General features: G+C 40.9%; 1 protein-coding gene across 1 annotated transcript in view; it reads right to left on the minus strand.

The window, feature by feature from the left end:
- Positions 1 to 1,167: 1,167 nt before the first annotated feature.
- The window catches only part of yap1 (Yes1 associated transcriptional regulator), a 28,912-nt gene continuing 13,835 nt past the window's right edge, over positions 1,168 to 16,244 (minus strand). Inside the window, exons 4-8 of the mRNA XM_083913392.1 lie at positions 15,401 to 15,514; positions 9,327 to 9,484; positions 6,280 to 6,407; positions 4,999 to 5,111; positions 1,168 to 4,006 (exon numbers count right to left, since the gene is read on the minus strand). Of these exons, the coding sequence (XP_083769518.1) occupies positions 3,771 to 4,006; positions 4,999 to 5,111; positions 6,280 to 6,407; positions 9,327 to 9,484; positions 15,401 to 15,514 (749 nt within the window). The 3' untranslated portion in view covers positions 1,168 to 3,770. The remainder of the gene's footprint in view (positions 4,007 to 4,998; positions 5,112 to 6,279; positions 6,408 to 9,326; positions 9,485 to 15,400; positions 15,515 to 16,244) is intronic.

Consider the following 16,244-nt stretch of genomic DNA (forward strand, 5'->3'; position numbering starts at 1 on the left):
ACACCGGGACGCGGACCTACGAACCTGCATCGGTACTGTAAGACGCCAGGGCGACTGTAATATCAACAGCAAAGTAAGGTTGGCCTTTTAATGCAACTCTTGGTTAAACGTTGGTGACAGTTAAAGTCTGATCCGAGTTCTGTTGGCCGGCTAATTAGAGCCAGTTTTAAATCCGCCAGTGATATTATAAACCAGCCCCGAAGGTCTGAATCACTCTGGTCTTAAGCTTTTTATATCCACATTTAACCCTTTTTCACTTGTCTATTCAGTGTTGCACTATCCTGTATTCTCTTTGTTAGGTAGTCAAATAAATAACTTTACGTCGTTGTGAGAGTCTTCCGTTCTGTGCAGAAAGTTTGGTCACTGATAAAGGCTGTGGTACGAATTAACGTTCAAGACGAGACTGATAAAATTTAAACAATCAATTACTTTAAATGCTTACAGGTATTAAACCTTCACCAAAGTTTAATAAACATCCTGTCTTAATTTGGTGTGGTGCCCTTACTTCAAGGTAAAATAAATCCTAAATTTTAACAAGTCGAGTTAATTCATAATTAATTCAGCGGCTAATATATTCTAGCCATAATAAAGGTAGGCTTACTCTCCTACAATAGCAAATTCATATATACAGTCAATTTTTATACGTATATAATAAAAAATCATATAAAGTAACGTATGCCATTAAAAAAAAATCACATATCACTGTGTGGTATGCCATTAAAAAATGGTGTAAAATGATAGTATCATGTCATGGAAAATGTCAAATAAAATTTAAATATTACAGTAAAATTGTACTTGAGTAAATTTCCCCCACTGCTGTCACTCATTCTTGACTTATCTCTTTGTGACGGTCACAGCAAAAGATAACATGCTGTGTAAACTGACACTATTGTACATTTGCTCATGTTAAATACTTGCACCTGCATTGCTCTGGTATTTATTCAAGGGTGTATTTGTATTAGCTAAGGGTTATTGTATTGCATCGAAGTCATACGCTTAAAGAAAGTTATAACCAACAATTTCAGTATATGACAGTGAGCACAATAAAAGGGTATAAGAACAGGCAAAGATTCCCTATGTATGCATATTTAAAATCCATTTTTGAAAATACAATGAAACAATACCACACAAGGAAAAAATTACCACAAAGTATATACTTTATTTCAGGCCAATTTCAAAGTATCATATGAAGCAAGATATAATGTAACAGAATTTTTTGTTCTAAAACACATGCACATATCTATCAAAAACATGAACAGATCATTACTGAATATAAATTCATTTCATGTGCATTTAGAAAACTCTAAATACAAAATCCTTTAACTTGTGTGATTAGTTCTACCGCTACAATGACAGTCAACGGCTAATATGCTCCGACAATTACACACTAAGTAAGCATAAAATCAGGTGCGTGACAAAATGCGTCATTGCGTCAAAATGAAAACTCTGTAGCCGTGCAATACAAGCACTGTAGTGTACCACTCATTTTAGTTGCATTGTTCTCACCAACACTGTTTATCCATCTTAAATCCATCATCAACACATGATTTAATGATCAATAAAATCAACACTAAAAAGAGGTTTCTCACACAGATTTAAAAAAGAAAATGTTCATGATCTCTGATCTAAAAAAAAAAAAAAAAGAATATTGTTTCATCAAGTTAATGCTACCAATTAAGTATTGGTTGGCAACAGAATCAGTGTGACACCCTGCAAGGCCTCAACCAAAGGCATGCATGGCAGGCCGGTTATTCAAAGGTTACTGCAGTCACGCAAATGCGTAGTTATGGTGTAAACATCAAAAATAATGTGATTATGAGAGAATTGTCAGTGTGTTGCCTCTTTCTTATTCAGAGATAATGTAAACATGTGAGCGCTCATAGAAGAATCACTTGCTTCTCTGTTCTGAAACCTCATCCTTATATCTCAGGGTTAGTCACTCAAAACAACCATCTCGTCTAAAAAAAAAAAAGAAAAAGAATCTCAGCTAGACCTATGCAAACATGTCCATTAACACTTTAAACCTACATCATTTTCTCATTAGCTTATACAGTGTGTTCATACAGAGGCTGACTTACAAATCATACCGTTGCCGGACTGTGTGAAAATGGAAGCAAAAATAAGTGTTCGCATCATTACAAAAACATCTTTGGAATCTGCCTCAACAATTCCTGACTGAGATAATAACTGATTGTTTCTTAATTATTTCACACACACAAAAAAAATCAACAATCCGCATAACTCGCCGCCATCAGTCAAACCCTGGCCTTCTACACTACCCCTCGACATGACTCTCAAACCTGCTTAAACTCGTCCTCGCTGTAGTCTATAAACCTCTCATTTTAACACACAGCATCACGTAGAGGGGCTCTGCTCCCTCCTTATGAAGACTGATTCAAACATTGTAACTCTTGTATTCTGTACATTGTCACAAGGCTTAAATGATCAAAGAACTGTAGTTTCTGTTTAACCACGAGATCTGCCTTTTTGGTTAATGTTTCAGAAAGATAGAAAAAGCTGTATGTGATCAACAAATAAACAATAACACTAATATGTATATAGTAAATCAGAGACAAGAGGAGAATCTGGTATTTAAAAAAAAAAAGCCAAAACTGAATCATTCCGTCTTGGCAGACTTCATCTTGGTGAAGTGGTGTGCTGTGATAACAGTCAACCCTGTTAAAAGTGTATTAATTCACCTATGAGAGAAATTAAAAACAAGAAACAAATTGTAATTTGATCTAAGCTATCATACATATGAAGTAACCTAAAAATAAAAGAATACTAAAAAGATAAAACAAAAAATGAATCATGAATTAAGCTTGGATAAGACTGAGAATACTTAGTAGAGTTAAAACAACAACAGAAATCCCTAAATCCCCTTATAATGCGTTTGTAAAACAAAAATACATTTTTGATTATTGAACATTAGATAGAGGAAAGTCTGGATGATGTAAATGAATACAGCCTAATGCTTATTGCTGCATTACAGAAACCTAGTAATTGTTCGTATTGCTCGCGTCTCAAAAAATACAACTGAAGGCACTTGATCTATCAAAGGTTTAACTTAGACTTGTTGGCACAGCCAAGCAGCATTGTAGACGGTCCCCAGGCTCCAACCTTCAGCCCCCACCCCCCCAGCAAAGCTCACATATCCAAACTGGGCCTCACATTACCTTTACTCCAAATCAGTATTGTTCTTTATGCTTCAAATACATCATTTTTGGTTTCTCAGGCTCGTTAAAAACAAATAAAAAGTGAATAAAAACATACAACGCCAAATATAAAGCTACTTAAGCTAGATGCAATAGTCCCAAACGCAGTTAGGTAGTGCTGCTTCACGCTATGTTGCAAGAAAAAGAGGCACCAGAGACTCCGGGTGAAATCTGACGATGGCAGTCCTTTCAGAAGAGTACATGCACCCGCCCAGCTCAGCTATGAGGGGAGACCAGGGGAAGGAGCAACCCCTTCACCAGATAAAGATGCCATAGATTCACTGACAGATCTGTGAAAGATTTGGGGACCCTTGTAATTGTCTGTTCATGGGCCAGCCTTGAAGACACAGACAAAATAAAGAGATAATACACCAGTGAAAAGAGAAGAACAATACTGCCTCATAAGAGGTTGGCCTTACATGCCGAGACAGAAACAGAAGTCCAGATAGGCTCGCTGAAATGTCTTGTAAAAGCATCTATGAATCCTTCACAGATTAGAGCAGGCAGCAGTTCAGAGTGTGGGGAGAGGAGTAAGGAGTGCCCCACTCGGATCTTCTATAACCACGTGAGGAAGCTCTCCTTGTCGATCTTGGTAGCTGCCAACACTGTCTCCATGTCATTGAGGATGTCAGAGCTCAGGGCCTCCTGGAGACTGGGCATCAACTCTTCGCCCTCCACCGCCATGCTCTCACTCTCTAGGGTGCCCAGGTCCACGTCGGTTCCCGGGATGGCGTCCAAGTAGTCGGGGAAACGACTGGGCTGAGTTGCCATGGAGGGTGGAAGAGGGTCTCCTAATGAACAAGAAAACACTTTTTTTTTAATGATTTGACTAAAGCAAAGCTAGAAACTGTTTGCAAGATCATGTCTGCTTGGTGCATTATAATAAAGATAATTGAACCACATTCCTATCTTTTTGTACTATTTGTTTGTTTTCTTGTCAAAAGTTATGAGCAGACAAGAGAAAATAAAAAAATCACAACAGACTAAGTTCTAATTGTGAGCGGGAGATTTGGGGGATATCAGACAATTACGACATCGCTCTCATTGTGGAAATAGCAAAAGGCCATAGAAAGCCGCTGTCAGTATCAGTAGTTCATTGTTAGTAATTTACTTTTAACAGTACTTCAGTCTATTCAAATTTGCTATGCAATACAATTGTTAATCTAAGCATATTTCCCCATGTACAGTACGTGGTGTGACTAGCTAGAGATGCAACATCTCCCAAAATTTGACTGTAAAGCTAGGACTCTGTGTCTGAAATTTGCATAACTCAAGAACCATCCATCTGATCTACTTCACACTTGATGGGTGTATTGATGGCGATTCCAGGTGAATGCAGTGTTGAATTTGGTGCAGTTTGGCCAGATAGTGGCACTTTAACAACATACTATACGTTTTGGCCTGTAACGTTTGAACCATACGCCACAGAAACAAAATTTATTCCTGTGTTCTGTGTGTTCAGATGAATCTAGCCATATAAGCCGAACCCATTTGTGTCTGGATTAAGGTTCTTCCATTTTGAGTTGTGTCCAAATCTGTATTTTTGCTAGTCCTCCCACAAAATTTTGAGCAATCATTACCAAATATGGCAAATTGCAACCACATTTGGTCTGGAGCTAAAAGGCCATAACAAATTTGGTGCCATTTGGTCAATAGGTGGCGCTTTCGCAGCAAGTAATTGAGAATACAATGTGGCCAACTACAGAAACTTATCCAAGCAGACAGATGTCATAATGCAGTCCACATTGGCAAGTAATCACGTTCATTTAGTTCCCAGCCTCACCTGTGTCCATCTCATCCACACTGTTGAGGAAATCATCTGGAGTGCGAGGGACACTGTAGCTGCTCATACTCAAGCCGCTGTCTGTGCTCTCATCCCTGGAGTGGTAGGTCCCGCTGCAAATACAAAAACAAAGAAATCTGGGTTATAAACTCTGCACAATCACAAATAAAGATCAGAGTTGCCATCCAAATGAAGGGAAGAAAGGGCTTTTTGTTTAAGCAGAGCTTGTGGATGACCTTAATGACCTTCACTTGACTACTTTGAAACTGAACTATGTGAATCTAATTAACTGATCCAACAAAGCAAACACACTCAGTTATTAAAAGCACACAGGCTGAAAAGTGTGGCCTTAATTCCCTCAGGGACCTTCTGCATACATCCACGTTTCGACAGTTTTATCTATTTGAACGTCTATGGTAATCCACAGTGAGCTTCACTTTTTTCACCCACTATTGCAGAATACAGTAAAAAGAGCAACTATGAATGGGGCAACAGAGAGACAAAGAGGCAGAGAGAAGACATTTGACAAGCCTATACTAATTAGCAGAGGAAAAATATGTAGGCAGAGTATGGCAGAGGCAGGATGAATGAGGCCATTGTGAGAATAGGGGAGTGGAGGCAACAGGGGGAGGAGGGGAGATTAGGTTGGCCTGTCTACTGACTGGACCACATGTTCTCATGGCCTGCTTGCTATTCAGCTCTTTCCTCACTTCATCCGCTCACAGAAGAAATAGAGCTTGAACTGCTAGGAATGATTTCCCAGAATGCCATGGAGCAGCATTTACAGATAGTTAGACAACCCTCCTGTCCCTTCCTGATCACGGCCGTTTTCAGATCTAGTTTCAGTCCGTTGGTTTTGTGACATTAATACTGAGATTGTGGAAGTTGTCCATCTCAACAAAGTGTGGTTTTATACTTGTTTTTCCACAAGTTACACTACCATTTAGGTTCTAAATTGCCTTTATTGCAGCAGTTGTACACCAGGGGTCATCATAGTGCAATGAACTCCTTCACATAGCTGCTGGTGTGAATGAGACATTACCATGTGAGGAGGGTTAAGCCCAGAGACTGGCCTTCTGTTTTTACTACTTGTGTAACTCTGGGAGCTCTCAAACAGCCAAGCACACAGATTCCCTCAAACCGGAATACATAAGTCTGACGAGCTGAACCAGAAATTAAGTCCTCGCCAAGTGCACCGATGTCAATCAGTGCACCTAGGCTGTGATTGGAGAGGAAAATTAGCTCTACAGAGGCCACGCCTGGCTTCTGTATGAAACCAACCTGTTGAGGAATGGGTCAGAGCTGTTAGCGGTCATAGTCCGGGCATCCTGGGCCATAGGGGAGGACACAGGGTTTGTGATGCCATCTTGATCCATACTGGTAGGCAGCTGATTCCTTATAGCAAGCTCCTGTGGATGATAAAGCACAAAACCCATGAGCTACAACCTAACCTCAGAAGCTAATAATACACAGCTACCGCTTCATAAAATGTCACAAATGCCTTTTACCCCTGCTATACTGCACAAAATGTTAAATTAAGGAATTACACAAAGACTGCCATCATGGCGCTCTCCATTTCTCCCCATACAGGGTGTCAAATTACATGAGAGGTCGACAACAGTTGGAGACAATTGTTTTCTACACATGCTCAGATCATGCTCTGATCAGATAAGGCTGCGGATATGAAGTCATGATGTTCTTTTTCACCTCCTTCCCCTATAAGTCCTTGCGCAGGAAGACAAAGTGACTCGAGTGTCACCGTTTGGAAATCTCATTCAATCTTTACAGGGTCATAGACAACAACAGAGGCAGCCAATGGGATGTAATGTTTTTACAAAAACTGTAAACTTCCAGCTAGACACCTTATGTGCTTAGTAGGAGCTTTTATTGGTCATGGGTCAGAGGAAATGGATACAACCTATGGAGGCAAAGATAAATATAAAGCCTAATATGTCTTCTTTATCCTTTGTTTTTATTTCACCTGTACTCGCAGCAGTGTTTGAAGGTGTTTCCCTCTTCCATGACTACATTTATCCCAGAATCCCATGCGCATACGTAAACAATCTGGTTTTGATTAAGAATGATTATGAGGGCTGTGTACTCTAAACAACCTTTATGGTTTTATTGGCTCTATTTTTTTCATGCATGACTGAGCAGCGTCAGCACTGGCCTGCCACCAGCAAGTTGCATACATCACCTCCCGTTCTTCATCATATTTCTGCCATGTGGAATCCATTTGGGTGTAGCAAGTATTGCCCTAAAGTTGAACTCCCTACACAAGCATATAGTCTGCATGATTGCACACTTTCCTACTATAATCTTGCTCTCTTGTATTTGCAAACATAGTATGGCCTCTGTATTCCAAACTATCTGGAAAGTTACAGGAATTTGTATTTTATCGTCTGATAGAGGACCTCTTGAAATGTATACAGTCTGGTCTACAATCCCAACTCCTCATTAAATGTTCCATTAAGCTCTTTATTTAACTGGCGTTAAAAAAAGTGTGAATGCCTGAGGTTTTGATAACAGAGCTTCTCATTTGTCTTCTTTAGACGTAATGTTTTCCTTGCATAATCTATGAATTCTGTACCCATCACTTCATATACATTGGCACACAAACCAGAAAAAATTGGGTAGCAGGGCATGGAATGAAGAAATACATGCAGTGAAATAATGTTTGATTACATTCACAAAGGCATGTAGTTAGAAACCAGTTTGAGGCATCAGGACTCTCCATCAAAAATGTATCTGTACTAATCATGTTTCTTTTCCTTCCCACTATGCAAATCAGATTTCTCCTTCACGTGACATTTCAGAATGTCGACAATAACCAAATGTCTCATTCATAATGCAAAAAAAACCTGCGTTGTGATATATAAAAATAGACGCTGACAGGAGAATGTGTGCACCTGTAAGTAAACTCTGACCAATGTGTATGAACACTTTAAAGACAAGGGGAGTTAACAACACAGATGTTGAGGTGGTGAATTGAAGCCAGATTGAAACTAAAATTTAAGAGGAATCATATATAATATTACGTCTTTTCAATTTCACTTCATATCACACGTTATTTATAAATTCACTTTATCATAGGCATTCACTCCAGCAGTGTTATTTGTACTTGAAAAGATAACTCAAAACTTAAATCAAAATATTTCATCAGTGCTTTCTTCCCAACAAATTCTCCACCCGAGACTGTGGTAAGTAACTGATGATGCAATCATCTTTGGTTGTAGAGATCCAAGATAAAAAAATTGCTGAACAGAGCGTCAATATATAAATAAATATTTTCTTTTGTTTTATGACCTCACTGCTGTGGACACCAAACAATATGTGCTTTCTGAACTCTACCTCAACCACAAGAACCTTGATTTCTACCAGAAACATTCCCTTTCTTCTCTCCCTCACATTAATGCCATGATTCACTGTAAAGAATCATTGATCAGCAGGTTAGTTTATATATATATTAAATCATTATTCATGTGGCGCTTTGTATTGACCATTTATGGTTAAATGTGGGGGGAATATGAGGCTGATCTACGTGTGCATATTTCCAGGTGGACTGATTTGCCTGCAGGTGTGCACTGTTTTATAAATCAGATTTATTTTTGTGTACTCTAATTTCAGCTTTTGTGTGCATGCACTTTAAGTGTGGATTCTAAACACTGTTTTATAAATGACACCCCAGGTTACCTAAGCATACAATGCATGTGTTCAGAGGACTTTTAATCAGGACAGCCTGAATCATCTTTTCCCCCCTATAGCCTGGAGCATTGTACACAGTCAGGTCACTTCCTAAACAGTGAACTTTAAACAACCCACGGGAATGCCATGATAAACAAAGTCACCAGCACGCTCATTCATAATCATAAAGCTCTGTTTCTGGTGGTATGACACGGCCTTGAGTAAACTCCCGGACTCTGCTACACCACCCTGTGTGGGCGGCGCAGTGACACATCACAGTTCGGAAGTGATAACATTACCACATATGACTCACAAGACTTCATTGCAGGGTGGTGTCACAATAAAAACTGATCAAAGGGGCCTTAAGATCCACCGCTATACCTATGAATGATGACTCATATTTAACAGGCCTATTCAAGATGTACATTACATTTTACAACCTAAACCTTTTACTGATGCCCTCATTCAGTTAGTGAGCAGTAAGGGTTCCTGTGTGTTGCTACTACACTGCAGGATTTCCACAGAGTGAGAGTATTGACCTTGTGACCTTTTTGATACAAGTTCATTGTTCCTACATGAGGTCGCCGTACTTCCCCAAAAAGCCTTTGAATATTTTTTTTAATGCTTTAGCTCTGATTCCTGACCTGTGGTCTCTGCCGAAGCAGCTCCTGTTGCTTCAGTCTCAGCCTCTCCTTCTCGATCTGCTGCAGTCTCATCTGGTTGTTGCCTCCCATGACTCCGGGAGGGAGCTGCCCTCCCTGCTTCACTGGAGCACTCTGGGTGATCCTCTGCTGGTTCAGGGCTACAAAAGAAACAGAAAGGAGTTAAAATATGCCACTACTGTATGCAGCATGTAACTCATTTTAAAGTTTTCATACTGAGAATCGAAATGGTAAATTTAAGCGTTGTAAAAATAGTCTGACTGCTTTATAGCCAAAGAACTAGAGACGACAAGGATCTTAAATTGGTGATTCAAGATTTGTTTCAACAAAGCAGTTGCTGCTATGACAGTATTGCTTTTTTGTCTTCTGTGGGGGAACAAAACCCAACAGCAAAATTTATTTTAGGCAAACTGGGAAAGTCTTCTGGGCCTCAATTAAGTGGGATGGGACTCCCCATTCTGTGCTAATAAGATACAAGCAGCTTTAACAACAATTTTCAAAACGGGATGTAAAAATAATACATATAGGATTCCCCACATACTACAAATAAACTGTCTGTATAAGCGACTACACCTATTAATGCCTGGCTGCATTTAAACGCTGCATAACAAGATTGACAACTTGAGCATTGAGGTGAACTTGTAAAAGAGTGGAGCCAGTGAAGCAGGTTGTGTAGGACAAGGGAAGTCCCAACACAAGTTTTCTACCTAGTGTCTGAAACAACCACTATTCCTGTAAGACCTGATCCCCTCCCACTCACTGACTAAGACAGGCTTTGTTAGTACATTGCATCAGTTATGACTTATCCTTTCATTGTGCGTTGTGTTTCCTTCTAAACAAATCACAGATTATCCTTCAAGACAGACTGTCTCCGTACCCTGGCCTGATGGCTCCAACACCAGGTTCTGTAAACACTGTAGCACTATCAACTTTCAAAGTTCTTTTACCTAAAACATGTAATTGGATTGTGCACCAACGAGCTAACTACATGTTTACATTATCAGAACGAATGGGTGTGCTTTGAAAACACAGCTGTTCCCTAGTGAAATCTTTGTTATTCTTTACTCTAGCGAGGGTGGGTCTAATAAACATAAAGCAGCACAACAATCTATGCATGCAAAGTAGGTCACACATTTTATCACTATAGTAGAGAATGGAAGCAAATGTTCTTTACCACGAGGGGTGTAACAGTAATGGGACCAATGAGGAGAGCTGTTTGCTTATGCGCGTGAAGCACCAACCAAAACAAAGCCTTGACGGAGCACAATTTTCATGCGGGGCTGCCTCTCAGTGCTGTCCTGCCCGCCCCGGCACCTTTCTCATCACCATTCAATCACTGTCTGTTTACACTATCTCGGGAGCTGAATGAACCGTGGCTCAGGGCTCTCCCTGGGAAGCTCTGGAGGCCCCGCCCCACCCTGCCTGCCGTCTACCCCCTCCCTCCTTCACTCTCTGTCATGCTGCCTCCCCCAACAACCCCACCCCAGCACATACACATGCACATGAACACACACAGAGTCATGGAGCCGCCTCTTCTCTCCCACACACATCAACTGAAGCCATGGGAGAGTGTTACTTCTCTCTGCTTCTTATCTTTGGCAGATACTGAGGCCTTTCGTGGCTGGATCACTCCAACATCAGGGCACCATTAGCTGTTCTCAAGGTAGAGGTGGTGCACATGGGCCATGTCAGCAGCTGTAGATCTGTTAAGGCCTGTGCTTTGAAGCGGAGGTGAATGGAGAAAGATTCACTCATCCACAAAGCCACGCATTAAAGGAAAATATAGTTTCAAACGACCTGGGTAGTTGTGGATAAAAAGCTAGATGGTTGTACCGACTTTAATGTAGTGATACTAGAGCTTTGATTCTCTGCCCGAACCCAACCAGGCCAGACACGACCTGCCGTGTTCGGACCAGGCTGTAATCTCTTAAAATTTCCGGGCTTGAATTGGGTTGGGTTCACACAAATCTCTCATTAATGAGGAGAAATGTTTTTTGTTGTTTACAGTGGAAATTTGAGGGGTTTAAATTGTGCTCGGGCCTTAAAAGAAAAAGTGAGTATGGCTTTTGGAAAGAGATCCATTGATACACAAGAACTTATGTTGATGAATGCAGTCTTAAGAGTTTCTACTGAACCTCAGAGTCAAGGACTCTCTCACAGACCAAACATTAGCAGTAACCAATGTTAGTGAAGGAACTTTGCACAGACAATGAGCATATCAAAGCAGGGAATTACATCTGTGGGTAAGATATGAGCGAAGGACGGGTTCAGTTCAGGGCCAGAGTGATAGCATAAAAAAGGGAGGCTAGTCTCGGGCTCCGGCTGAGAAGACAGTGTGTGAATGTGTGTGAGTGTGTTGGGTTTTGTTGGGGTGGTTGAAGTCAGCAGCACATATGGGCGGTGATAGCTGGTGGGCCAAGCAGATAAGAGACAAGTTAATGCTGTCTGCCTTTTGTCTTCTTCACGCACCCCTGCAACACAACAAGCCTGCAACACAAACCCTTATCAGCCGATCACACTGCCAGGCATATTACACCACAAGATCACCTGGTGCAGGTAGGGTTGAGGGTGTGCCAGCTGTGGGAAGTTCTCTATGTGACCAGGGCACAGCACCTTTGAAGGCTTGGTAAATATTTGTCTGCTGTTGATTTAACAAGTTTGAAAAAAGGCCCCTTGGGAAGGTGTTGTGTTTCAAGTGTTGAGATAAGCAAAGTGGAGAAACAGTCTGGATGTGATACAAACACTATGTTATCATCTTGTACAACAGTAAGGTCTGAGTAAAGTCAGCTTGTGTTGACCTGGCTCTGCATGGCAATGAGATGGAAAAAACTGAGTCAGTCAGGAAATATCAACAGTGTAGGCCAGCCTCTATGGGCTTTATTTACACAACAGGAAGTTGTGTTGGATTTACCTATGCAATTAAAGTGCTGTCACATCATTAATAAAATACTTATTTATGAAACTGAAATGCAAATTTAGCAATATGATATACTTTTGAATTCCTGCATCTTATGTGAAAATTCACTCAAATTAGTCAAAAAGTGTTCAAAGCGATGTCAGTGGATTTTTCCTACATTTTTTTTTTTCGCTGCATTTTCACCTCCCAGCTCAGTCACCAGAAGAAAATGCTGGCATTGCACGTTTCCGCAAACAACTGTTATGAAACTTATTTGGCACCCTTGAGTGCATGAGTGAGACAAATCAGGTTTTTCACTCCAATGTAAAACCATCCACATCGATATTACACGCTCAGTGCTCCAGAAGTCAGGTGACGTTGTATAAAGGAGCCCTAAACTCTGCTTAGGGCAGGAGGTGGGGACGGATGGTCGGGTCATACACGCACTGGACCTTTAACCCAGGAGGTCGTGGTTCCTGTCCTGACCCATGTGAAGGTGAAACTTAACTACAAATCAGATTTATTTGTTTTTTAACCCAAATTACAATCTTTTTCTAAACCTAGGCAACAAAACCACATGTTTTGTTGCCCAGACATGCGTCCATGGAGACTCAAAAAGTAGGGAATGAGAACCAGCTTGCAGCGGTTCAGAAACGTTGAGATTCAACATATCAGTGGTTTGCAGAAATGTAATGTCAACATTTTCTTTTATTTTGGCAACTGGGTTGCACCTCCAAATTGGAGAGGGTACAAAAATTGAGTGATTTTGAAATCACTCTGCTAACTTTTCTGGTGAAGTACTCTGTCAAACACATTGTTATATCATCTGTCATGTGATGTCTCTCTGCCTCTGCTGTCAAACAGCTTTACATTAAGATTTCAAACATTAAACTCCCAGAGGAAATCTATTTGTGCACTCCAGCATCCTTCTTGTGAGTTTTCCCCTGCTGTTCTTCCAGAGTAGTACGTACAGAAAACAACAGATCCACATAGGCCAGCCCCCTTTCGAACTCAGTCACAGTGCACTCATGGCTTGTTCACCACCTCCTTGTATCTTAAAGAGGATGCATGCTTATCCCGTCGGCGTTTTCCCTGTGTTCCTCTGTTTTTCTTTCTTCCCCTTTCGCCTTGCCTCTCCCTGCCCCCCACCTCCCCTCTCACATTGGAGTTCTTTGACTGAAAAGGTCTGGAACAGATTAAGAGTTGGACCACAGAATAAAGAGGCCTGGCAGAGATTCAAGTCTGTCTGGAGCTAGAGCAGAATGGAGCTGTGCCTGCACTGGGCCTCACGCAGGGGAAAGCCAGCCGGCAACAACCCTCAGTTAAAGGCGCTCTGCTGCTTTTCTTCTCAAAGCTCAAATTAGCCTCCATTATCAAAGCAGCTGGCTTATGATTGGAGACCTACATAACAGAAGTGTAGATGTTTCTGAAGCTCAGGAGCTCATTATTATGCATAGAAGTTAAAAACATATGATGGAAAAATAACCACAAAGAATACAGTTAGGTTCCCCTTTCATGCACCAAGCCACACGCATGACATGTCAAGTAGTTTGAAGTGCTAAAATGTAAAGGATCAAAAAGTACAAGCAACAGCACATAAGCAACATGGTATAAATTTGAGCCATTAGGATTATCAAATATAGAAAAGATTTGATCTAATGTGTGACAAAATTACATTTGATGGCACATAATGAGTTAACGTGAGCTCTTTCTCCCTCTCACTCTCACTCACTTCCAGGGGCCCAGCAGCCTTGTGTGTTCAAGACTTATAAATCTTCAAAGAGTTTTGCCGATCAGAGCCGCCATTTCTTCCCAGCTGCCCCACTCCCCTTACAACTCTGTTTTGAACTTTCCAGCCTGCCTTCAGAGTGGGACTCACAATTGCTTCCCAAAAAAAATGGCCTTTAAGTGCCCAGACTTGATAAAAAGTAAATCTAAAATTAAACAGGATAACAGGCTGCATGCTGATTCACACATGTTGCCTTTGTGAACCAGGGTGAGCTTCCCTGGGGAATGCTGCTGTAATAAAGGGATGGCACCTGAAGCGTAAATGAGTCAGAGTGACATAAGCAGGAGCCTTCATCTCTGGAAGTCTTCCTTGCGCAGGAGGATTAGCTCATTCCTGTGGCCACAGAAAAAACTCAACACATGTACCGGGTCCTGTCACTAATTCACCAACCCCGGCCACCACCGCACACTGAAAGCTAACTGTCAAACTTAAGCTTGGCCTGGGGGATTAATGGCCAACTCAGCTGTTGCTTCAACACTAAAATGGCTGACAAAAGGTTAGGTGTGGATTTTGAGAGTGGGGGTTTGGTGAAATCAGGTTTCAACAACCAATGGTAAGAACTGAAACAGTGTGGCTAGTCACTCCGAAACAATGTAGTGTGGTGAAATTCAACATTCAATCACACAGAGCTGAAGGCACTGTTACAATTATGGTGAAACATCTTTTATGGATTAGCCAAAGCTTTCTACTGGAGAAAGTCAATTGCGGTCATAAACACCACAACCTTTAAAAGCGCAGTGTAGCATCATGTGTGTGTTTGTTTTTATTGTTTGAAGTGCAGAATAGAAATTTTATTTTTGAAAAAGTCAACGAGTGCAGTCTTCCATATATCGACAGATTGGGTTGTCTATTTTCAGATAATATATAACGCTCTGATTTATACTCAGATGTGAAATTGACCAAGATATAAAGACACCGTCAAAATTTATTATTGTTAGAAAATACACACAGGACAATATCCAGTACATGGCTGTAACTCACTGAAACAAAAGGTTAATTTTCACCAAACTTCACACAGAGCTCCAAAACACCTAAATGCAACTTGGTGGACTATGAAGTTTTTGAGCAAAACAAGTTTTTTTTCATTTGTCAAATATGGTAAGCTCACACAAAGTTAATAATAGTGACTTTGCAATGTAGGTTCCCTGAATTATATAATGTATAACAAATGATATTGACCGAAAGAAAAAGCTCAGACTTAGCAGAAATAAATATTAAAAAAATTAATCTAACTTGCAATGACTTTTGGGTGCCTAGTAGCAAAGTGTCTTAATGTGATGAATATGACATAATAATATAAAATATACATACATATATATAATTTTACTTAGATCAAGAACAACATGAAGAGAAATGCCCATAGCAACTCACCAAAGCGTGGGTCAAGTCGCGGGTCAAGCCAGGATGTGGTCTTGTTCTTGTGGTTGATGTAGTAAATTTCTCCCTCTGATGTAATAGCTTGTTCCCAGCCCTCAGGGAGAGGTCCTGAGGGATGACAAGCACATATAATGTTGGAGAGGTGCTGGTGGGTGACTCACTGCTCAGATTGATCTTTATTAATACAATTGCAGAACATATAGCAATATTACTTCACTATAAGGGCGCACTCACACTGTCCTTCCGTACCGTGCCCAAACAGGTTTTTCGGGTAAAGCATAGTTCGTTTGACCAGTGTGAGTGCAACCGCTCCGCGCCTAGCTGCGGCCAGCTGGCCGTCCACGGGCCGTTTGAGAGAGGTGGGCTTTTGTAAAGCGTGTTTGCACATGTACGAGAACGAGCGTGCGCACGTGTACGAGCAGGACGCCTACGGCGGCTCTGACGTCATTTTATGTGCGCCTGTTCGGACATAGAAGAAAAAAAAAGACGGACCATGCGCGGACATTTAACAACAACAACAATGGTGGCGAAAGGTTCACGTTGGTGTGATGCGGAGGTGGAGTGTTTACTGCAGATTTGGACACACGCACACGCACACGCACACGCACACGATTTTTTCAATGTTAACTGCAAAAGGCGGAACGTGTTGCACATAACAAATACAGGCACAGAAATCTGACCGGTGTATCAGATGAACTGTTTTTTTAATGAACTGATGACAGTGAGACAGATGCATTCATGCATTCAGGTTTTATTAGGGTGAAGTGTTTATTTGTCAATAAGGGCAGATTTATTATGTTGTTCAAAGTATATAAAATGAAATTATATAATAAGTCTG

This window comes from Echiichthys vipera, assembly GCF_963691815.1.
Source record: "Echiichthys vipera genome assembly, chromosome: 5".
Lineage (NCBI taxonomy): Eukaryota > Metazoa > Chordata > Actinopteri > Perciformes > Trachinidae > Echiichthys > Echiichthys vipera.